Source organism: Pseudochaenichthys georgianus, chromosome 4 (assembly GCF_902827115.2).
Source record: "Pseudochaenichthys georgianus chromosome 4, fPseGeo1.2, whole genome shotgun sequence".
NCBI lineage: Eukaryota > Metazoa > Chordata > Actinopteri > Perciformes > Channichthyidae > Pseudochaenichthys > Pseudochaenichthys georgianus.
In genome coordinates, this window is record NC_047506.1 from 46,144,444 (window position 1) to 46,170,209 (window position 25,766).

Here is a 25,766-nt window from a genome sequence, read left to right on the forward strand (position 1 = left end):
GATATCAAAGTGATCCTAATCCTGTTTTTTGGTTTTGAACTCCCCAAAATCCAAATCTGATCCGACCAGATAGGGATTAAACGTTGTGAACTCCTCATCATGGACATCAACATCCCCATCCCCACCCAAAAGCAAAAACGCACAATAATCTACAGAAATCTCAAATCCATCTCACCTTCAGTAATCACTTCCTCCATTACCTGCAAGATGTCTGTCTCCCCCCCCCCCCCCCCCCCCCACTTTCTGAAAACCCATCTGAACTTGTGGACTATTATAACAGCCCCCTCTCTTTCTGTCTCAATGAACTGGCCCCCACAAAAACAAAAAAATTCTCTTTCATACACTCCGCCCCCTGGTATACCCCGAACTCCGCCAAATGAAATCAAGGAAACGTCAATTTGAACGCCAACACAAGTAAACCACATTAACAGTCCATCTTCAAATCTACAAAGACGATCTCCAGCAGTACAGTAACACACTCAAAGCAGCCCGGTCTAATTACTACTCACAACTCATTCAGTCTGGCCCCGGCAACCCCAAGCGTCTGTTCTCCACCATCAGCAAACTTCTCAAACCCTGTGACAACGCCACCTCGTCCTTCACCACAGAACAGTGCAACTCCTTCCTCTCGTTTTTTTCCAAACCAAAATCAGCAACATTTACAGCAATCTGACACCCTCATCAGCACCCCCCACCTCCCCTCCTGGCTCCCCCCTTCACCTCACAGCCCCTGTCCCACTTCTCCCCTGTGACCCCCATGCAACTGTCCGACTTCATGACTGGAATTAACTCCACCTGCACACTTGACCCATTTCCCTCCACATTTGTTAAAGAGAGCCTCCCTGCCATCTCCCAACTCATCGCCACCATTATTAACTCCTCCCTCAGATCTGGATCAGTTCCCCCCTCTCTCAAACTGGCTGCTGTCACACCCATTCTCAAAAGACCTGGACTCACACCTGACATCATGTCCAACTTCCGGCCCATTTCAAATCTCCCCTTTCTGTCAAAAATACTTGAACTCATTACCTCACAACTTAAATCCCACCTCAGCTCCAATGACCTCTTTGAGCTATTTCAATCCGGTTTCCGATCAAAACACAGCACAGAAACAGCTCTTCTGAAAATCACAAACGACCTCCTCCTCTCCTCTGACTCCGGCAACCTGAACATCCTCATCCTCCTCGACCTCACCGCAGCATTCGACACCATCAACCACACCATCCTGCTGTCCCTCCTCGAATCATCACTCAACATCACTGACACTGCACTCTCCTGGCTGAAATCCTACCTCACCGACAGACATCAGTTTATCAACATCAACAACTGCACCTCCTCCACTGCTCCTCTGTCCCAAGGCGTCCCCCAGGGTTCGGTGCTTGGCCCCCTCCTCTTCATCCTCTACATGCTCCCCCTTGGCAAAATAATTCGTCGCCACAACCTTCAATTTCACTGCTACGCTGATGACATCCAACTTTATATCAACAAAAACCATCACCCCCACAACACACTCCACTCTCACCAACTGTCTCTCAGAAATAAAAGCATGGATGCAAACAAACTATATCCAACTGAACAGTGCCAAATCAGACATCATCGGCCCCCCATCCCGTACCAAAGCCATCCAGAATTTCAACTTCACCATTGACAGCCACACTCTATCCCCCCCCCTCACATCCGCAACCTCAAAGTCAAATGTTTTGTGCGTGTGTGTTTATGTTGACAAGGACGTTTAATAACTGTGTGCTACTACACAAAACGTGCAGTCGGTTTCATTTTCATCACCGTTTGTATTCGAGTTAGCAGGGTATTTTTATTTTAACTCTCCCAAATTAGTCCCAAAATTATTCTGTATCCTCCCCGACACTATTTTTTTCGACGACGGGACGTCCATAAGCTCGAGCCCTGCCTCCTGCTATCATTGGAGGAGGCAGCTGCAAGGTCATACACAGTGCTGAGTCACACATAGTGCTGAGTCACACATAGTATCAGTGCATTAAAACAACCCATAAAAAGGAGACAACTTGTATTTTCTCCAACAGAATTGTAATGGAAATAGTATATACGACTGTAGGTATTGTGGCTAGCAGAGTGACATGAATATTCTCTCTTTGTAGGGTTTCCTAATATCTTTTCAATTTAATTCAAGCGTAAATTGTTTTATAATCTTAAATGAAAGGCATCTGAGCCCGAAGATCGGTCAAGTTTTGGATTTAGGGCGCAGTTAAAATCACCCCCTATTATTATGTCACCGTGCAGAGAAGAGATCGAAAGGAAAACATTATTATAGAAATGTGCAGAGGTGTGGACTCGAGTCAGACTCGAGTCACCAATTTGATGACTTTGGACTCGACTTGACAACATCACAAAACACTTGCGACTCGACTTGGACTTGAACACCAATGACTCGGGACTTAACTTTGACTTGAGCCTTCTGACTTGAGGTGACTTGATACTTTAATTCAGAGGTCTCCAACATGCCGATCGCGAGCTGCCGCTAGAAGAGCAGCCTCCCGTCGGGGAGAGCAGAATCTCCAGCCGCTCCTACTCTTGCGGAGAATCCTTGCAGGCAGGGGCGGGTCTTTATTTAGCTGGGCCACCATGTGGCCAATCATATGCGAGGACACACTAGGATCATACCATTATGTGAAATAAGGGTGGGGGGCACAGCATGTGTAGTGGTATAGGCCAGCTGCACAGAGCAACGGGGAGAAGGATTTAAATGCAAGCGCGTCGGAAAAAGTCAAGAAATGAGTGAAAACCGAAAAAAAAGCAGCATCTGGCTGCTTTTCAATGATACTGGAGAAAGCAAAGCTGAGTGCAGGATTTGTAAAATGAAAATAACCTTCAGAGCAGGGTTAACCACTCAGGATTTATTGCCAGAGGTGGGAGAAGTTCAGATCTTGTACTTCAGTAAAAGTACCTGATTGATGGAATACTCGGTTACAATAAAAAGTCCTGCATTCAAAATGTTACGAGTAAAAGTACAAAAGTATTAGCATCAAAATATAGTTAAAGTACCACCTGCAGAGGGATCTAGATGCAGGTGTTCTCTTCGCCATAGAGACCGCCTGGCTGCACATTATCCCTTGCATAAAGATAGATTGTGGGTCCCTTACAACATGTTGTACACAGTGGAAATAAACATTCTGGTCACCTCAACATTAGGGAACTTATCAATTAAACTCTTTCTGAATCAAACCGTCACGGTAGCCTTACCTTACTGATCCCTCTTAAAATAGAAAAAAACACATTAATACGTTTTTAATACTCTTATCAACATATGAGTGGACAAATATGCTTTATGCTAATGTTTATTATCATCTGAACAATGACAAATATGCTCATGAATATTAAACACAACAACCTCTGAACATTACAAATATTTGCCTCAATTCAACCTGGAACCTCTCTCATACAATACTGTGTGTGTGTGTGTGTGTGTGTGTGTGTGTGTGTGTGTGTGTGTGTGTGTGTGTGTGTAGTGTGTGTGTGTGTGTGTGTGTGTGTGTGTGTGTGTGTGTGTGTGTGTGGTGTGTGTGTGTGTGTGTGTGTGTGTGTGTGTGTGTGTGTGTGTGTGTGTGTGTGTGTGTGTGTGTGTGTGTGTGTGTGTGTGTGTGTGTGTGTGTGTGTGTGTGTGTGTGTGTGTGTGTGTGTGTGTGTGTGTGTGTGTGTGTGTGTGTGTGTGTGGTCGGCGCAGTTTTGGCGAAATGTCGCTCCTCTGTTTTCATTTAAACAGCTCCTTATATCCGTTAGCGCAGCTAGCTAGCACCAGATGCTAACAACAACAATGCACGTAAGGTCTCTCTCTCGCTCGCTCGGGCCACACATACACACGCCCTCCCGATGGCCAGTCGGTGAGCGTGGAAGTGTGGTCTGCCACAAGCAGGCGGCAGGAGCGGGGCTGTCAGCATCAGCTTGTAGATGGTATTTAAACTCGATGCGCTCTGAAACTACGGGGCGGCCGAGGAAAAAAATACACATGCGTTAATCGCGTTAAAATAATTAGTGGTGTTAATTTTTTTTGCGTTAACTTGACAGCCCTAATAATAAAGATGTATTATGTATAAGAAGAGGAATGGATTTATGCACAAACACAGCAACTCCCCTGCCGTGTGATGAAAAAGAGCTATTACCTGGCCCTAGCAGTTTCACCGTGGTTATGTGGTAATGCTTACTGATCCTTTAGAAGGAGCAGAAAAAAAACGCCTACCTGATAACCCCTGACTTGTGCTCCGACCCTGGTATCAGCAGAATGTGGTCACCTAATAACTGAAAATAGCAGTGTGTGTATATATACTGTGTTAACCGGTTAAGCCCCATAGCCTCCGTCGGCGATGAATATCAAAACAACGGCCCAGGGTTCAAAACGCATTAATAATATTGTAAATGATTTAGGCCTACCTTTAATGATCAAATCACTTAAACACAAAGTCCATCCTCCTGTCCTTTTGGATGAAGTACTTGATGGCGGAGTCATGCAGCTGATCCTTTGCCACTCCAATTTATCACCAACTCAATCTTGAAAATGACTCTGTTAATAATTTTGCAACGATGTCATCACTATCACTGACGTGAGCCATCATGAACAAACGTATGCTAATTTGCTACTTCCCCCTAGCTTGACCCATTGTTATTATAATACATGCATAAACTTGACAGCGGGACGGAACTTGTCATAAAGTCCGCGATAATAAAGCCCACCCATTTAGAGGGAAGATATGATTGGTCAATTGTACTGTCATTTTCCATTACTCTCTCGTTGAGTTACTATAGCTGGGCTGGTGGTCCACCTATACATTCACAATCACCTCCTATCTTCACAGTAACTCGCAGAGACGGCCAAAGGAGCTTCTTTCATTTAACCCTCCACATTCCAACAGAAACTGAATAGGCAGATTCGAAGAATTTATGTCTTTGGAAATGTTATTTTAAATACAATTTTTTTAAATCAAGTTATTTTGGTAAAGCTAATGAAAATATAACCATTTTTTAAATGTTTTTTCTTTAATAAATGTTTAAATGTTTATTTTTTAAATGCTTTTAAAAAATATTTTTTAGAATATCTTAGGACCTCAGAGTGAGCCCTGACGGCTCGCCACTGCTTATTTTAAATGAGTAGGTCCTTTTTTAATATGTAGAATGCAATAATAATAATACTAGGAGGTGGGGTTTTAGATAAAAGCTGCATGATCCAGTGATTTTTGTACTGAAAAGTGGAGATGAATATCTAAATAAAAACTGACAGGTAACATCACTCTTTGCTTCTCTAAATGTTTATAGGGTTTAACAAGGCTATCTTTCCAGCCGTACAGCTTTAAACAGCTTCAGCAGATTATCACGTCCCGGCTGAACAAGGTGAAGGCCTTTGAGGAGGACGCACTACAGCTTGTGTCCAGGAAGGTACACAATCTTTCTCACCATCTCACCTGACCTGAGCTCATTCACAGTTCTGTTCACTAAAATTCTCCTCTCCCCTTGCAGGTGGCTGCTCTGTCGGGCGATGCTCGCCGATGTTTGGACATCTGCCGCAGGGCGACAGAGATTTGCGAACACTCTGCTGCAGACACTTCTTCCACAGGATTGGTGGGAATGAGTCATGTGATAGATGCGCTTAATGAGATGTTTTCCTCTGCTTACATCACCGCCATCAAGTGAGATTCTCCCTTCAGTCACATTTATAACTTGTTGTGAATTGTAGAGGAGCGATGAGATAAAGGGACTATTGTGTGTCTTTAGGTGTGTGTCGGTGCAGGAGCAGCTCTTCCTCAGAGCCATCATTGCAGAGTTTCGGCGGCTGGGATTGGAGGAGGCCACTTTCCAACAGGTAAAAATCTAACAAATGGGTAAGAGTTCAAAACAACAACCTTTACATCCAACGCTGATGTCTGAGATTTAGAAAATAAGCAGTTAAAGCCTCCATATAGCCTCTATATCAGCATGTTTCTTTGTTATTACAATTTAAAGTTTGACATTTTGAAACTGTAAAATGCTGAATTTATATTGTTACACTCCCATTTTTGTACTAATTTGAAGAAACATTTAACCCTTGTATGGTGTTCATATTTTTGTTACTCAGCCAGTGTTCGTGGGTCTGGTGGACCCGCTGCCTTTTTGGGCTTCAATTCAACACAATCAAACTATTTTATGTTAAAATACTCAACAGCTGTTTACTTCATCTCAATTACAAGCAATATAAACAGCACATATGGTTAATATTTGCCCTTTTACATTTGTTAGATCACATTAATGAATTAAAGTGCTGCTTGTTTTTTTGCCCGCTGACCGGCTGGTCCTGTGGCTCGTATTTATTTTGTAACTAGCTGATGCTCAATCTCATCCTCTTCATCCTCAAAGTCACTGTCAGACTCAGAATTCTCAGAAATTTGATCCTCACATTCTGAAGCCTCTTCCTCTTCCTCTACATCATGGTTCACTCACCAGCCTGTGACCTCACAAAACACTTTTTTGGTCCCAACTTCAATATTTACAACAGTGTTCAATAGATAAGTATTACATCAATTATGTATTAATTTTGGACAGATTGGATTTAAACATTACACTTTTCTTTAACCAAAAATGCCACAAAAGTCTAATAAAGCGCAAGTCACAATCTGTTGATTTTATAAAAATGAAAGTTAATGGTGTTCCTGGACTTTACTCTCTGTGAGAGAAACTTCTGCTCAGCAATGTTGATGGAAGAAATGGAGGCTGGAGTCCGCTTTATATCAAACACTGAGTTTAATGATGAGCTTACGGCCGGAGCATTGGCAGGGTTTTCACACGACTTCATCATGTGATTCCCCAGCCAACACTGAAGATTACACAGAAACACAGCGCAAATCTACACAGATAATCAAGGAGGAGCCTCTGTTCGCGCCCTTTTCATCCTAATCTATGCAACACATGTTGAGACCAAGGACTGATCCATTAACAACCATCTGTGCATTTGGTCACACTTCCCTTCAGGGAGGCAGGACCTTTTGACCTGTGCCCTGTGTACACTACAAACAGGACACATAGGGAAAACACCAACAGTCTCCCATGCACAGATCCCATTAAATATTTCCTTCACAGATCCACCCTTTTATCAATTTATTGATAACCAATTAACATTAGTCTAAGAATATTTCAGTCACTACTTAAATCAAATAAAACGTCCTCAGAGTTGTGTGTGTTTCTCATTACATTAATCACATCAAAAGCAGAATAAGATTGAAACAGTCAATCACAATGGTTGATACAGACAACCATAATAGAAAATCATCTCTCTTCAGTGTTTGATTTCTTTTGTCAAAAAGGCACAATAATAACACATGCAATACAAAAATATAATAGTAAAATATATGTTTAAAAGCAGGATCTTTTATCATTTATCACTCAGTTAATCTCATTCAAATTCAGCTTACATCTTTAAAGATTTACTTCAAGGCAATTACTTATTAAAACACAATTAGAATGTAGGATTATAAGAAATCCAATTGAGGTATAAAATCAGAATCATTAGGGATTCAGTTAAAATTCACAGTTAAGGTATAAATTCACAGTGATGAATCGATCAATCTGTAATCTGTAAAGGTACAGTGTCCTCAATCTTTAGCATTACTTTTCGTTTACTTCAATACACTTATTCAAGAGTAAGGCACTTTACTACATACATTTTATTCAAATACATTTGTTTAACATCTGAAAAGGAAAAGTTAGGCATTTTATTTCAACAACCTGAGGAAAGAAAAGTCAAAACATCTATTCGTTTGAAACCGTCAGGCAGGTAATTGTATTTACTGTATCAACAATGAGAGAGACTAGGCCCTCGTACTGTTAAGATTGCTCAGAGTCTGTGGGGAAAAGTTGTACCAATCCTCAGCCTCCTCGCTAATTCTGGATGCTATGTCCAGCTCACTAAACCAGCTTTCGTGAAAGGAATTGGGCTAAACATAGGAGAATGCATAGATTCTGGCATATTTAGGCACAATAAACAGTTGCTAATATTGTGTTCATGTGCGTAGTCTAACATTAAACTTGCTGCAAAATTAGTTTTAGTTCGTTTAAAAGGAGTGATTAAGGCCTTTTTGAAAAATCTACATCACCTGCTGAGTATTTAAGTGGAGTGGATAGAACATTTGTTTTTCTATCTAAATGTAGCATGCAGTAGCACCTGGATTGGGAACCTGGTAATCTGGTTTCCTCGTTGTACATTTTACCTGGTAATGATTAAGGATAGTAACATTGTCTGTTATAATATTAGAAATATCTTATTGTTCAATACATTATCAATCTGAAAATATCAATTAATTTATTTTGTTTAGTGTGAAAGTGTAATCTGATCTGACAAAATATATTTGTCACCACTATTTAACACATATCTGTTCATCGGAAATATAAAAACAATCATTAATTGTACATCTGTAATCATCTGGTCATTCAATTCAAATGTTATCTGTGTACAAGAGTTGGAAGAACATGTCCTCCTGACTCGTTCTCCTCTTCTCTTTATGACACAGAATGTCTGGTGTGTGAAGGCATCCCGATACTGTAGATTAGCACTGAGTGCTGATTGGCTCAAAACTCTTCTTCACCAGAGCACCATATTTCAAACCCCCCAATTGCTCTGCTTTTGTGGCTCATTCGGTGAGCACTTTATGATCTCCCAGTGAACCAGAGGCTCATCTGCCTGCATTCATTCTGCTATCTGCTTGAGAGCAGAGCCTATTCCAAGTGGCACATCCAGATGCCACCCCCGTGATGGGAGAGGTTAGGAAGAAATCTGCCCCTCCAAGAACCATGGAGCCTCTGAAGCCATCGCTCGTCCTGCAGAGTTGTCTGTTTGCCCCCCCCCCCCCCCCCCCCCGAGCAGTAAGATGAAGAAGCATCCCATCCCATCAGAAAGTTGAAGATTAGAATCCTCTCATCTCAAAAGACCTCGTGCCTCCTTGCCCGTGGCTGGGGGTGCTCTCTGCAGCCAGAGGGTGTGACCCTCTCTCTCTGACCCTTGACCTTCAGAGCTGTCCTAGTTATTGGGTTAACACTTGATAGAGATGTTTTCCTGAGTGCAGACAACTCAAAGTAATGGATTAGCACATTATCATTCAATTACAAAATAGGATAGGCCCCTCAGAATTATTTGGGAGCCTTCCTGACACATGCACATGCATACATGTAAGGTTTGTGTTAGTCATTTAACATGCAATAATCATATACTCATCAGTCCAAAGCAGAGACATTTTATTTTAAGTTAAATGTGAGCTAGTCCCTGTGGATATCACCCCTTCTCAATGATTCTAAGTATTATATTAATTCACCATTTACCGTTTGATAAAAGATTAGTTTATCAGAAGTACATTTTCTCTTCCATAAAACATAGGTTTGAGAAATGAATGTTTCAATATGAGATCAATTACTCAAATATAATTGACTCTCCCCTCCCTTTTCTTACATATGTCACATAATGTAATAACAACGTAGGAGTCTATTTAAACATGGTATCGTCTATAAGCTATTAAGCGAGAAAACTCAGTATCAGCACGCAACTTGCAAATAACTCTTCTCTCTTTCCTATCCCTCTCTTATCCTCATCTCTCTATTCTCTCTTCCACATCCCTCTCACATCCTCATCTCACATCCTCATCTCCCATCTCTCTCACAGCTCTCTCTATTCTCTCTTACTGCAGTTAGATATGAAATAAAACATACGAGTCCATGTAAGCATGGTAGAGGTCATAATCCATCACTCGAGAAAACTCAGTATCAGCTGTGCGCAACTAACAAAAACAATTGTGAGAACCATATATTATGCAGGAAATGCATACCTTTGTTGAAAAAAAACAAAGTATCTCTGATTTGGGAGGAACAGCTTCAACCCCCTTAACATCTGAGTCACCACTGAAGGCATAGCATGAATGATAGTGGGCGTCTGAGGGTGTCTTTACTGAGAAATGTCAAACAAATTCAAAACCTTACATTTGAAAACAGGTTTGCATTCCTCCACTTAAGGTGACGTTATCATTGGAAACAATAAGAACAAACTATTTTGATATAGAATCTATAAATTGAATCTTTAGAGCAGAACAGAATGGTTGTATTTTTAGCCTAAGCTCCGTGCAGCCTCATGGTCTATATAATGTGAATATATGTAGTAGACAGTAACAGGCCCCTGACAACAGGCCTATACTAAAAATGGTAGGGGCTTTTCACAGCTTGCCAACCTGCAGGCATCCTCTGCATAGCAGTATGGATAGCCTTAAAAAAACAAACAAACCCACTCTGTGGTAACGAGAATCATATTTCTGACCCCTGTGCCCAAGTGAAGCCGTTTGACTCATCTGACTGACCCAAGGGTTTGGAGCTGGTGTGACAGGGAGGCTTCCAAGTGTTCAGAGCAGACGTCAAGCTTTCAGTTCATGGCTCGTTGGGGGGGAAGCAGACCCATGTGAGACAGTATCAACGGCTGTAAAGTTCAGTTTGAGGAATGTCATTCTCTCTGGGAGCAGGAAATGGTGTCCATTCTCGGACCAGACCATTAATGTCATGTAGCGCAGCCATAGCATCTCTGTGACTGCACTCAGCCGGTCTGTAGTAGGGCAGAGCTGGGTGACCTTTAGTGAAGCCGTCCGAAGCCATAGACAACAAACGGAACACAGGGTCATCAATGTCTCTCTTTACCAGTGGCTCAATCATAAAAGAAATTAGTGGGAAAAATGTGGAACACTAATCCATCAATGTGAAATGTTGAGTTAATTTAAATAATTATTTATGGGATGAAATCAAATTATCATTAATATTAGAAACTAAAGTCAGTTAAAATAGGACTTGCACGGATCAGAATCCAATCAATACACCATTTTTCCAGCTCTGTAATAAAATGGATAACAAGCAGGGATGCAAACTTGTCACCTTTTGAATCCAAAATAGGTCGTTTGTGTGATTCATGTAGATCTGCAATACAAATATTATTGGGGTATGGGCAAGGTTGCCAACTCTGGGTACCTGGCTGGATTGAGATTTCGATATCATGGGTTTAATTACACACATGCGCACGAAATGACTGCTATCGTGTCAGTAGCGGGACCTTAGCATATATGTAGGATATGTATATAATATATATATAAATGCACAATATTGGACACAGACTATAAAGGGCACACAGTTTCATTCACTAATGAAAGTCAAACACATGTTTGTTTCCACTGTTTTATTGTGTGCCTGTCATGATAAGCAATTCATTGACTTATCAGCTCCTGAGTATTTGTGTTGGGTAATCTATGGTAGGGCTAACCCATACAGTGGTGGGGCTCAAGTCAGTATTTGAAATGTAATTACATATTGATTGATTGATTGAAAAGTTTATTAACAGCTTGTATATTGGGTACAGTACAGTACAGCTCAAAAAATACAATTGTCAAGGGGATGCAGACCAGAGAAAGACTTTCGTCTTGTTTACATCAGGGTCCCCCATTTCCAATTCATCATGTCATTTAAGACATATAAGACATATTTGACATACAGATGGCTATATCGCCCCCTTGACGGTGAAACGCCACGCATGAGGTTTGGATTATTTCCCTGTCTCAATCCAAATGGAACTGTATGAAATAAAAAGGCACATTTGTGTGACAAAATTGACATGCTGAAAACCCAACCCCGCAGCGGCGCTGTCTGGGGGGATTTTTTTGAAATACTAACATAAAATACACATTCTCTCTTGAGATGAAAAATAAATCCATCTACAGTATTACTACACGACATATTTAAATGAAGCTGAACCTGCTGCTCCTCACAGAGGAAAAAGGCTGTGTGAACTACTTTACATTTGTGGATAAGGGTGGATATCTGTGTGTGAAAAATGGAAGACAGCCCACACCTATCAATCATCAAACCGTGGGGTCCTATTTCATTTTCAGCATGAAGCGAACTGAAAAACCTTTCCGGCTAACGTTAGCTTTAGTACCCTTGTTCTTGAGTAGAAGTACCAGACTGTAGGAATACTACGTTACAGCAAGAGTACTGCATTAAAATGTTACTCAAGTAAACGTATAAAGGTATTCTCATCAAAATATAGTGGACATAGCGACAGTAAAGGTAGTCATTGTGCAGATTGGTCCATTTCAGAATAATATATGATGTGTTTTATAATGATTGATCTGGTAGACCTGCAGCTAGTCTGAAGTACTTTGTATACTGCAGGGTAGCTTGTGGATTTACTCCAGGTGGAACTAAAGTCTGATTTAACACTTGATTAGATTTCACATCATTCATCCAGATCCGTAAAGTAACTGAAGGTATGAAATACATGTAGCGGAGTAGAAATACACCATGTACCTCTGAACTGTAGAAGTAGAAGAATAAAGTGACAAAACATTTAAATACTCAAATAAAGTACAAGTATCTCAAAATAGTGCTCAAGTATAGTCCCTGTTGAGTTTATGAACTTAGTTACACCAGTGGCTATACAGATAGAAAGACTAAACCTTACACAGAGGCATGAAAACACATCTATGAAAATGCTCACCAGTGCTGCCAGAACCACAAACTGACTGCTACAATTAAAATAAATGTCTCTATCCATTTCCATCAGATGTATATAGCACCTTTCAACGCAAGGCAATTGAAAGTGCTTTACAAAAAATGAAAGACATTAAGCATTAAAAGAAAAGCTAATAAAATAAGCATTAAAAGGACAAATACATGGATAAAAGTTACAGTGCAGTTTAAAATATGAATAGTTCAATTTAACATTAAAAAGGAGAAGTTACATGGATAAAAGTTACAGTGCGGTCTAAAATATGAATAGTTCAATTAAAAGCATAATAACTGAACGCTGCTTCTCCATGTTTAGTTCTGACTCTGGGGACAGAAAGCTGACCAGTCCCTGAAGACCTGAGAGATCTGGATGGTTCATAATTTAGCAGGAGGTCAGAAATGTATTTTGGGCCTAAACCATTCAGTGCTTTATAAACCAGCAGCAGTATTTTTAAATCTATTCTTTGACACACAGGAAGCCAGTGTAAAGACTTCAGAACAGGAGTGATGTGATCCACTCTCTTAGTGTTAGAGAGGACTCGAGCAGCGGCGTTCTGAATCAGCTGCAGCTTCCTAATATATATATATATTTTTTGAGACCTGTGAAGACACCATTGCAGTGTCCAGTCTACTGAAGATAAAAGCATGGACAAGTTTTTTTTTTTTTTTTCTCAAATCCTGCTGTGACATTAGTCTTTTAATCCTAGATATGTTCTTTAGGTGATAGTAGGCTGATTTAGTAACTGTAAATCACATCTGTGTGTGTGTGTGTGTGTGTGTGTGTGTGTGTGTGTGTGTGTGTGTGTGTGTGTGTGTGTGTGTGTGTGTGTGTGTGTGTGTGTGTGTGTGTGTGTGTGTGTGTGTGTGTGTGTGTGTGTGTGTGTGTGTGTGTGTGTGTGTGTGTGTGTGTGTGTGTGTGTGTGTGTGTGTGTGTGTGTGTGTGTGTGTGTGTGTGTGTGTGTGTGTGTGTGTGTGTGTGTGTGTGTGTGTGTGTGTGTGTGTGTGTGTGTAAAAATTGCAACATTATACTCCTTTAAAATTGCTCAATTCATCTAAACACATTTATTATGTGCACAATAACCCTCAACAAGTATATTGATCCTGGCTTAACCAGCGACCTTTACTCTATTGTTCATAAGCTCAGTATTTGACAACTATTAGGATTGTAGTAATGTCTGTATAGACCAATTGTACTAGAAATAATTTGAAACAGTTTAATAAAGAATGTTAAACTATATTAAACTGTAATTGAACTTCAACGTATATCAATTATCTGATTCCAGTGGCCAGTTGGAAACAGACAATCAACAAGGTTTTCATTTTGCAGCAACAGCGCAAAAGTTTCAATTACTGTCTGACTATATTACATTACATTGTATTTAGCTGACGCTTTTATCCAAAGCGACTTACAATAAGTACATTCGACCAGGAAGACACAACCTTGAAGAAAACAGAACCATATAAGTACATCAGGTTTCATAGAGCCAAGTATTTCATGCATGAGTCTGGTTCTGTCTTATCCTCTTTGTTTCGGAATGTGTTCAATACATTACGTTTTGTTATTCATTATTACCATACAATACATAGATTTAAGAATAAATTAAACAAATAATACAACATTGAGCTGTTTGAGCTTTTCATACGTTATCATTATTGTTTCATTCTTTCCGAAGTCATTTAATTTTGGTGAGATAACTAAAGTTTAGTTCATTTTACCCTGGCTGTGGACTGATTCATTATGATTTGTTACAACGCATGCACAAGACGGCGGGTAGACAAACAAACACGAAACAATTATACAACACTGCAATTAGACAAACAAACATAAAAACTCTCAACAACTCAGCCTGACAAAAACTCTTCCAGCCTATTTTAATCTGAATTAGGGAGACTTTCAGAGGGGTTTTTAATTATGAGAGCCTTCTTTTACTCATAATTCTCGTGTATCAGCAAACACAGCCAAATTCAGCAATTCATACAACATTCTCATACCACACATTGACCACTTTCTTTAGTTCAAAAATGGTAATAATCGCGGAAATAATGCTGTATGCTCCTCTCTCTGCATGCTGTTCTCCACAGGGGGCGGAGAATCAGCACCTCAGCAGAAATGCTGTTGATTTAGGCAATTTATCCTCTGAAAACTCCTAAATTCGGCGATTTGTTTAAATACAAATCTTGCGACATTGCTTCTAATTCAGAAAATCCACTTTGCTGGTACATCTCTTAAAAGTTTCTCTGAATATTTGCTGTGTGTAATTGCCTGGTGGTTTAATTCCAAGAAGCACACACGAGGAAATCGATGAAATTCGATATTCCTAGGTTATCATTAGCCCCAAATATTCTCATAGTTTTCACATAGGCCGTGCTTGCTCGTAGACACCTGTCCCAGCAACAAACACGGGGAAATTGGCCAGGACAACGTCCCCCATGACACCGATTCCCGAGGTTATGATTAGCCTCCAGATGTAAATGAGTAGAGAAACCCAAAAAAAATGCTGGGAGGCAGGACCTTTTGACCTGTGCCCTGTGTAAACTACAAACAGGACACATAGGGAAAACACCAACAGTCTCCCATGCACAGATCCCATTAAATATTTCCTTCACACTCTCCATATTGAGAGACACCACTTTTGAGGCTGGATATTTGACTTTTTATATAAATTAGGTAAATAAACCCAGGAAAAAGGGCCCATGTCCACATTACATCGGCAATCATTTGATGCATGCTTTTTAATTATATTAAAGGTCACCTATCTACATCTCTAAAAACGGGGAACAACGGAGCTGATCCAGATTTGCTGCAGTCATGACTACATTACTAAAATGTGGGCTGGCTTTACATCCACGGCCCTATCAGAAACGTTGCGGTACCAGAAACAATGTGCCACGTGTTTCGGAAGTAATATGGTCTGTGTTTACATTAGCATCGCTAACACTCGGAGCTAACGCTGTACTGTAGAGAATATGTGTAAAGTAGCAGGATATAAAAAGGTACTCACCTTGTGAAAAACCTGCAAGAGAGAAAGCATTTGAGCTCCATACTGTTTCATAAATAATGCTTGATGTGGTTTGGAACATAATATGGCATTTAATCACGGCAGCGTTTAGCTGAGTTTCTGCTGGTAGACAGCGTTCTCTTCACAGAGCTCACTGCTTGCATGCAGATGCTCCAAAGGGGCGTGGCCAACAGCAGCTCGGTTACATTTAAAGGGCCAGACCCAGAATCAGCACTTTAATAACAGGGCTGAAATAGAGGGGTATGATGCATGACACAATGGGTGATCTGTTTGTTATTTTGAGCAAAACTCTTAAAAGACATGTTTTGTATAGATATGGCCCTATAATATATTGTTCAAATATAGCATAATAGGTGAGCTTCAAGCTATCTTTGACGAATAAAGGTATTCTGAACTATTTGTCGTACACTCTTATCGGAGGTATCGATGCACTCGGCAGTAATTCCCTGTTTTGAAATGATTTGCCCCACCCCCTAATCTTTAGCTACACTCTTCTTAACTCTATCAATCCCTTTGTCATAGACTCTTGTGGTAGGCATCAACAGGGGCGTAGCACAAAACTCCGGGCCCTATACATAAGATATCTCTAGGCCCCCTTCCTCTCTTGATCCATGTCAATCAATCAATCAATCAATCAATCAATCAATGTTTATTTATATAGCCCAATATCACAAATGTTACATTTGTCTCAGTGGTCTTCACAGTGTGTACAGAATATCAGTATGACAATACGACACCCTCTGTCCTTAGACCCTCACATCGTACAAGGAAAAACTTCCAAAGAAAACCCAGTTTAAAGGGAAAAATGGGAGAAACCTCAGGGAGAGCAACAGAGGAGGGATCCCTCTCCCAGGACGGACAGACGTGCAATAGATGCCGTGTGTAAATTGAAAAGATAATACATTTGCAACATAGGTAGTCCAAATGTTTGGAAATGCATGTGTGTATAATAGGAAGATGAATCCACGAGGATATCCATCCAGGACCTATGTCTCCAATGCACCTTTTAAAATGTATTTACAAATGACTGAGCCAACAACTGTAAACATGAATCTGAAGCGGTTATTAGGAAAGTCATGAACTAAAGTATAAATAGTAATAATAGAAGTAATAATAATCTGTGTGCAGTTCAACCCTCTTTCCTCAACATACTGCTGCATTCGACACGGTGAACCATCAGATCCTCCTTCGCACTCTCCAAGAACTTGGAGTTTCAGTCTCTGCACTTTCCCTCCTCACCTCATACCTCGAAGACTACAGGGTAACTTGGAGAGGGTCAGAGTCCGACCCTTGTCAATTAACTACAGGGGTCCCTCAGGGCTCTGTCCTTGGTCTCCTCCTCTTCTCTCTGTACACAAAATCGCTCGGATCGGTCATTAGCCCGCATGGTTTTTCATACCATTGCTACGCTGACGACACCCAATTAATTCTGTCTTTTCCCCGTTCTGAAACCCAGGTCAGCGCACGCATCTCTGCTTGTCTAGCAGACATCTCTCAGTGGATGTCTGCTCACCACCTCAAGCTCAACCTTGACAAGACTGAGCTGCTTTTTCTTTCGGGAAAAGAGTGTCCCACTCTTGACCTAACAATCAACATTGGCCCCTTTGTTGTTTCCCCGACTCAGACTGCAAGGAATCTGGGTGTGACCTTAGATAACAACCTGTCCTTCACTGCAAACATCGCTGCAACAATCCGCTGCTGCAGATACACTCTTTACAACATCAGGAGGAGACATCCCCCCCTGACCCAGAAAGCGACGCAACTTCTGGTCCAGGCTCTCGTCATCTCATGCCTAGACTACTGTAACTCCCTCCTGGCTGGTCTACCTGCATGTGCCATCCGACCTCTGCAACTCATCCAAGAATGCAGCGGCTCGTCTGGTCTTCAACCTTCCTAAATTCTCCCACACTACACCGCTCCTCCGCTCCCTTCACTGGCTTCCAGTAACTGCTAGAATCCACTTCAAGACACTAGTACTAGCCTACCATGCTGTGAATGGATCTGGCCCTTCCTACATCCAGGGCATGGTTAAACCATACACCCCAGCACGTGCACTCCGCTCTGCGTCAGCCAAACTGCTCGTTGCACCCGCACTACGAGTGGGACCCAAGTTCCCATCAGCAAAAACACGTCGGTTTGCTATCCTGGCTCCAAAATGGTGGAATGAGCTCCCCATTGACATCAAGACAGCAGAAAGCTTACATATCTTCCGGCGCAGACTACAAACTCATCTCTTTCGACTCCACTTCGAGCATTACAATTACTATCAAAGCACTTCTATACTAACAAAGGACTGTCTTATCTAAAGCTACTTGAGTAGCACTTGAAATGTTTTGGCTCTATGAAACTTGATGTACTTATATGATTCTGTTTTCTTCAAGTTTGTATCTTCTTGGTCGAATGCACTTATTGTAAGTCGCTTTGGATAAAAGCGTCAGTTAAATGAAATGTAATGTACTGTAGTTTACAATTACTTTACTATGGTTAAATGAGGTTTGCTTGGAAGTATCATGCTTAAAGGTAGGGTATGTAAGTTTGAGAAACCGGCTCGAGATCGCTAGAATTTGAAAATACACGACCGGAGAAAATCTGCCACTTCCTTATAGAGCCCCTCCTCCAACACACACAAATGCGCACATGACCAATGAGGGCATGAGATAAGTTTGTGCACAGATGGAAGGCTGACAGGCAGGTAGGCCATCCAGTAATTGTAGTCGGTCCGGCTAAAATGATTGGTCGTACTTTTTACAGTATAACGGCTTGCACAGATGACATTTTTTAATGGATTTTTTGTCAAAGCACTTAAGATATTCATTGCTATCGGAATGTTAAGAGCATTCCATGGAATATAACAAAAAGTGTATCTTGAGCCGGTTTCTCAAACTTACATACCCTACCTTTTAAGAGAACATTCATTAGATTAGATTACTTTATTGTCATTACAAAAATGCAAGCACAGTGTAACGAAATTAAGGAGGGTCTAACCAGAGTTCAAAACAGTCAGTTATATACACACTTATCAGAAGTATGTACAAAATAAATGATACAAAAATAAAGGTAAATAGATGGGAAATGTATAAATAAGAATAAATACACAGATAATAATAAATACAGTGAATACAGAATTGCGCTTCAGCACAGCACACGACAACAACTAGGCAGTATGGGACAGCGTGGGTTTCATTGTCAGCAGTCTGACTGCTGAAGGGAAGAAGCTGTGCGTAGTCCTGTTTGTTCTACCTGGGAGGCTGCGGTAGCGTGTCCCAGAGCGGGTGCCACGTAGGGGGATAAACAGTGTATGGTTGGGGTGGGAAGAGTCTTTGATGATGATTCGTGCCCTTCGCAGGCACCGCTTTTCATAGACTGAGGCTATGGAGGGGAGTGATTTCTTGTCCTTGACCGTGCAGTTACCATACCATACGGTGGAGAGGATGCTCTCGATGGTGCAAAGGTAGAAGTTCATTAGCACCTGGGAGGATAGGCAGAGTTTTGCTAGTTTCCTCAGGAAGAAGATGCGCTTGTGAGCCTTCTTGACTAGGGCTGAGGTGTTGGTGGTCCAGGAGAGGTCCTCCGAGATGTGGACTCCCAGGAACTTGAAGCTGGTGACCCGCTCAACCTCTTCTCCACTAAGATGGACTGGGGAGTGCGTGCCGCCTTTGTTCCTTCTGAAGTCCACAATGACCTCTTTCGTCTTCTTGGTGTTGAGTGCCAGGTTGTTGTTGGCGCACCACTCTGCCAGATGCTTAACCTCTTCCCTGTATGCCGTCTCGTCATTGTTGCTGACAAGCCCGACCACTGTAGTGTCGTCTGCAAACTTAACGATGGTGTTTGAGCCATGTACAGGTTTGCAGTCATGTGTAAAGAGGGAATATAGGAGGGGACTTAACACATAGCCCTGTGGGAGACCAGTGCTAAGTATGAGATTAGAGGATGTGAGCTTGTCTATTCTAACATGCTGGGGTCTGTTTGTGAGAAAGTCCAGTATCCAGTTGCAGAGGGAGGGGTCGATGCCATGGTCACTGAGCTTGGTAATCAGTTTTGAAGGAATGATGGTGTTAAATGCCGAGCTAAAGTCAATGAACAGGAATCGTACGTATGTGTTGCTCTGATCCAGATGGTAGAGGGCAGGGTGTAGTGCTGTGGAGATGGCGTCATCCGTACTCCTGTTCTGATGATAGGAAAACTGGTAGGGGTCAAGTGTGGGTGGGAGGCATGATTTAAGCCGAGCCAGGACCAGCCTCTCGAAACACTTCATGATGGTCGATGTAAGTGCCACGGGTCGGTAGTCATTAATGCTTGTTGGAGAGGCGTGCTTGGGAACAGGCGCAATGGAGGTGTATTTGAAGCACGTGGGGACTTTTTCTTGGGCCAAGGACAGGTTAAAGATGTCAGTCAGGACCATGGTCAGCTGCTCAGCACAAGAGCTGAGTACACGTCCGGGGATGCCATCGGGGCCAGCGGCCTTACGTGTGTTTGTCCTGCTCAGTTCAGCATGCACATCTGTGGTGGAGAGTGTGAGGGGCAGATGGTCTGCAGGGAGAGTGGCCCTAGTGGCTACCTCATGATTGACCCTGTCAAAACGAGCATCACAATAATTAAGCTCATCTGGAAGAGAGGGGTCAGTGGACGGGGGGGAGGCCCGGGTGGGTTTGAAGTCTGTGATGGTCTGTAACCCCTGCCACATGCGTCTGGGGTCAGAGGTGTTAAAGTGCTCCTCAAACTTTAGCTTGTGGCAGTGCTTCGCCCTTTTTATGCCCTGTTTCAGCTCAGCCCTGGCTAGACGGTAGTCCTGCACGTCTCCTGACCTGAAGGCGGTGTCACATGCCTTCAGCAGTTGGCAGACCTGCCCATCCATCCATCCATTCTGATTAGGGAATATTTTGATCTGTTTGGTGGTGGTGGCATCACTGATGTAGGTGTTGATGCAATCCAAAACAGAAGAGGTGTATGCGTCAATGTCTACTTAAGTAGACATAGTTGTAGTTACAGCGAAGTTGTTCCAGTTGGTGATGTGAAGCTGATGCTGTAAATTGGACTCTGCTCCCTCAGGCCAGACTTTCACTGTCTTGACCGAGGGCTTGACTCGTCTGATAAGGGGGTGGTATTTGGGTAGAAGGAACAGTGAGATGTGGTCTGACTGACCCAGATGGGGGAGAGGGAGGGCCTTATATGCATCTTTGATATTACATGATCCAGGGTCTTATCTCCTCTTGTGGGACATGAGACATGTTGGTGGAATTTGGGCAGAACAGTCTTTAGGTTGGAGTGATTGAAATCTCCATCAATGATGAAGACAGACTCCGGGTGTAATGTCTGTTGCGTGCTAATGGATACATGCAGTTCCTTCATAGCTAGCTTAGCATTAGCATCGGGTGGTATATAGGCTGCAATTGTAATGATGGAAGTGAATTCTCTGGGCAGATAGAAGGGTCTGGATTTAACCATGAGAAATTCTAGGTCGGCAGAACAGTGCCTGGTAATGGTGCTGTTGTCTGTACACCAGGAGTTGTTGACATAAATGCACAGTCCTCCTCCGCATCTTACCACAGTCAGCTGTTCTGTCCGAACGGGTGCAGTGAAGGCCTAGTAACGCGATCGCGCTATCAGGAACGCCCTCATGCAGCCATGATTCTGTGAAGATCAGTGTGCACCAGAGACCGCACATTAGCAAGGAGAAGGTTGGGGAGAGGGGCGCGGTGCGGAGACTGAGTTAGCTTCTCACGAGCGCCTCCTCTACAGCCTCGCTTTTGCCTGCGATCTCTTCGCCGTCTACGGAGCCTCCTTGTCCGGGGAGGCAATGTAAACAAACCCGGTGAACCCGTTGCTAGCTTGATGTCGTCGGGAGCGTTAATGGGGATATCCAGTGATCCGACATGTAACCCAATGTTCAGAAGGTCTTGTCTGCTGTACAGTGGGTTAGTACAGATCAGAGGTGGGACCAAGTCATTGTTTTGCAAGTCCGAGTCAAGTCAAAGGTCTTTGCGCTCAAGTCCAAGTCAAGTCTCAAGTCAGGTTGGGCAAGTTCAAGTCAAGTCCAAGTCCTAAACTTTGACAAAACGAGTCTTAAACAAGTCATTATGTGTTTTTCACCAAATGTAATGACATCGATCAACAGAATAATACTTAATAATCAAACTGCTCTTTATTAGTCACATTAATAATTTCATAATTCATTTTCTCTCTGCTGGTAAAGTAACGTGTTACTTTACCAGTAAGGTAAGGCTACCGTGACGGATTGATTCAGGAGTTTAATGTATAAGATCCCTGATGTTGAGGTAACCAGAATGTTTATTTCCACTGTGTACAACATGTTGTAAGGGACCCACAATCTATCTTTATGCAAGGGATAATGTGCAGTGAGGCGTCTCTATGGGGAAAAGAACACCTGCATCTAGATCCCTCTGCAGGTGGTACTTTAACTATATTTTGATGCTAATACTTTTGTACTTTTACTTGTAACATTTTTAATGCAGGACTTTTTATTGTAACCGAGTATTCCTACACTCTGGTACTTTTACTCAAGTACAAGATCTGAACTTCTCCCACCTCTGACAGTAATTCCTGAGTGGTTACCAAAATAAAGGTAACAAAAAAAGGTTATTTTAATTTTACAAATCCTGCACTCAGCTTAGCTTTCTCCAGTATCACTGAAAAGCAGCAGACGCTGCTTCTTTTTTCGGTTTTCGCTAATTTCTTGACTTTTTCCGACGCACTTCCATTTAAATCCGTCTCCCCATCGCTCTGTGCAGCTGGCCTGTACCACTACACCTGCTGTGCCCCCCACCCTTCTTTCACATAATGGTATGATCCTAGTGTGTCCTCGCATATGATTGGCTGCATGGTGGCCCAGCTAAATAAAGTCCCGACCCTGCCTGCAAGGATTCTCAGCAAGAGTAAGAGCGGCTGAAGATTCTGCTCTCCCCGACGGGAGTCTTCTCTTCTGGCGGCAGCTCGCGATCGGCGTGTTTGAGACCGTCACACCGTCTTAGGTTTTTTAACCACTACATTGAGAGAGTGCTTACTATACGGCATGATAACAGACAACTGAACAAGACTTCACATATCATGTTTATTTGCATAAACAATAACACACAAAAAATCAGAAAGCATATATGCCAAAATGCTAAATTATTCAAACTTTAGAAAGCTGAAAAATCTCTACAAGTTTTGCTTTGATATGATTGATCTTGCTGTTATTGAAAAAATATGAAGAATGTCTAACTTCAAACTCTAATGTATCTTATGGAACTGATGATATTGGACTTCATTCCCCAGTAAATGACACTGACGGGTCTTCTTCAAAATCATTACTACTTCTTCTTTGAATTATCTATGTTTAGAGCACGCCAATCAGGAAGTTCACCAGGCGCTGAAGCAAATTCTAATTGAATTACATTGGGAAAGAGACCAGGGGTAGACATTAAGGGTAAAATGTCACTGGCCCGCCGGGCCGGTGGAATGTTATTATCACTGGCCCCACCATTGTAACCACTGGCCCGGAGCAGTCGTCCAAAAAAAATCGACTAATAATGAAGAAAATGAACGCATTTGTTGCAATAGTAATGTATGCACAAACTACATTACTACTTGTACTGCAACATTTGAATCATCAGGTATTCCTCATTTTCCTCAATTGTTCATATTTGGTTTATTAGAATAATTATATTGTGGTCATTGTTAAAAAATGTCTGCTATTATTGTGAGTATTATTATTTGTATAATGCGCTTTCTGTCTTCCTCTCATTATCAGGAGTTAGAAATGTAATGGCTATGTAATAGATTAGATTAGAACCTTCATTATCCTAAACTGCTGGGACATTTCCCTATAGCCAATACCTTTATATGTTCTACTCTTCACTTACTTGTCAGCATAGGTCGGCATTGATGTACAGAGCCGACAGAAGACCTTGTTTATATTGGCATCATATAGAGAGGTGCAGTGACGCGTCCTAAAACCAGGAAGTAAGCTGCTGGTTCCCTCCACAAAAGAGCAATGGGATTTCTCCACAGGGTTTTGGAAAATAGCTGGAAATAAGATCTGTGGAAAACAAACCTGTTTGATAAATGCACGTTTTCGAATCATAAATCTACTCGATAGATTTGTGATTATAAAATTATAAAATGGTTTTAGGACGCGTCAATGCGCCACTCCATCGATTAAGCTGGCTGAAACTTTCTCTCCCTCTTCTTCTCATACTCCCTGTCACTCTTAACTCCTTCGGTGACTTTCTTTTATTTGAAGATTGTTTTTTTCCCGACGCTTGGCCGGTTACTGCTGGTATTAAAAACATTTTGGCAAATTGTTAGGTGGGGCGAAAGTCTGTAGTGAACGAGCGCGCTCACGGGAGCCTGCTCGCGCTGTGATCCGCAGCAACAGCTGTTTGCTTTTCACCTGACAACTCACGAAACGCTATGTTGTAGCGTTAATAAACGAAACAATTTAGCAAAATTGCTTGTCAAAATACCTATACCACAGGCCATTTTTTTTTATTTTTGTAAACAAATATTTTTAGTGGAAAGTACGGTCTGCTGCGGGCCATTTATAATATCGTGCCCTGGAGACGTCCGTAAATCTTGTGTTTTTTTTTAGGTAAATCAACTTTCCAGTATGAACACTTGAATAGCCTTCATTTATATCATTAAATCCTAAACGTTTTAAAATGCGCTAAAAGCCTTAAACAGAGTTATTTTCCCTCCTGCATTCATTTGACAGAGCAGAGAGCGGCTGAGACGCGGGGCTTAAGGACAACTAGTGCAGGGATGACTAAACCATTTTCCTCCTTTTGTGAGGGGTGAGAGGGGTCTTCACCATTTTGTTTTTGGATACAGAATTCAGTCACTCAACTGATTTTATTGCGCTGCAAACAAAAAAAAGTTTTAATTCTATGCCTTTCAAAGACCCTCCCCCCATCTGAGCCCTGGGTAGTCAGTCCCACTTGTCCCCCAACTACGGTGCCCCTGGGCATCAATGCACTCGGCAGTCATTTACGGTTTATTGCTATCACTATGCCCCGACCTCATACTTAAGCCCCTTCCATAAGTCATGAACCATATCATAGCACGCAGCAGAGAGGTTCTCTTTAATTTAATTTCAATTAAAGATGAATAAGTAAAATCCCATTTAAAATCTGTTCTAAAACGTTTTCTCCTACTTCCAGTCGCAAATGTAATATTTGTCAAATGGATAGATGTCCTGATCCTAAAGCAAAGAGTAAATATCTGCCCCTCTGTTTTTATGTTTTTGAAGGTGTTTGTGCAGCACCAGGCCCTTTGTCGGGTAGAGGGTCTGCAGCCTGTCAGCGTGTCCGAAGGTCTCGCTGTATGTCAGCGTCTGGGGGCATGCAGGTTACTGCTGTTGGAGCCTAGCCGCCTGGGGGTTCTGCAGCGAGTCCGCCTCAACGTAAGCCAAGACGACGTGCTCTACGCCCTCAAGTCCGACTAAAAGAGATTACTCCGCACACCCATTTATCTGAACTACATTACATAAATAGTTTTTTGCAGTTGTCTTTATTTTTAATGTGTGATTTTCCCCAGTTTAATATTAGATTTGTCTCATTCTGAAATTATTTTAAAAATTGTACTGTGCATCTTTTTTATGTCTCAATACCTGAATATGCAATAAAATCCCATCTTTTATTATAAGCAACTTTATTATTTTCTTTTTGGAATGCTAGTAATCAGTGGCGGGCCGTCAGGGCCAGCAAGGCCTTCTCTGCTGGCCTAAACACTATCAGAATCCCTGACTAGTTTTTACATTAACATGTATTAAATGATTTATTAAACTATATTCTCTTCATTTTATAGCTTTTCTCTGTGTTGCACGTAATAATTGTTAATGTTGTCGCTTTTATCCAATCTTATTTCAGTCAGAATGTGTTGCTGGGTCAAATAAATCTGCTTGAGGCCTTCAAAATCAACAGTCAATGCAACCAATGAAACGGTTGCATTGACCAATCAGATTTCGAGTTGACGTCACCGGGCCATCTAGCCATCTCTGGATATTGGGTCTTGGCCGGTTAGCATCTCCAAGCTACGAGAGGCTATTATTGATTGGTGATGGCGATTTTATGACTTTCTTATGGCTGCTTATCCTCCAGGACTTGTTCAAGGCTGCAAACAGAAGGAGAACGTGTTATGTTAGTTTAGTGCAGGTGTCACCAACCTTTTTTAGGATGAGGGCTACTTTAAAAAAATAAAACGAGTCGGGGACTACTTTTACTCCTTTTT

The 25,766-nt window shown here is 41.8% G+C and overlaps 1 protein-coding gene across 3 annotated transcripts in view; it reads left to right on the forward strand.

Annotated features, from left to right (window-relative positions):
• Positions 1 to 25,275, forward strand: part of orc1 (origin recognition complex, subunit 1) — an 85,110-nt gene extending 59,835 nt beyond the window's left edge. For all 3 annotated transcript variants that reach the window (XM_034082025.2, XM_034082026.2, XM_034082027.1), the window contains 4 exons: positions 5,284 to 5,403; positions 5,485 to 5,654; positions 5,740 to 5,827; positions 24,787 to 25,275. In XM_034082025.2, the coding sequence (XP_033937916.1) occupies positions 5,284 to 5,403; positions 5,485 to 5,654; positions 5,740 to 5,827; positions 24,787 to 24,981 (573 nt within the window). In that variant the 3' untranslated portion in view covers positions 24,982 to 25,275. The remainder of the gene's footprint in view (positions 1 to 5,283; positions 5,404 to 5,484; positions 5,655 to 5,739; positions 5,828 to 24,786) is intronic.
• The last annotated feature ends 491 nt before the right edge of the window (positions 25,276 to 25,766 follow it).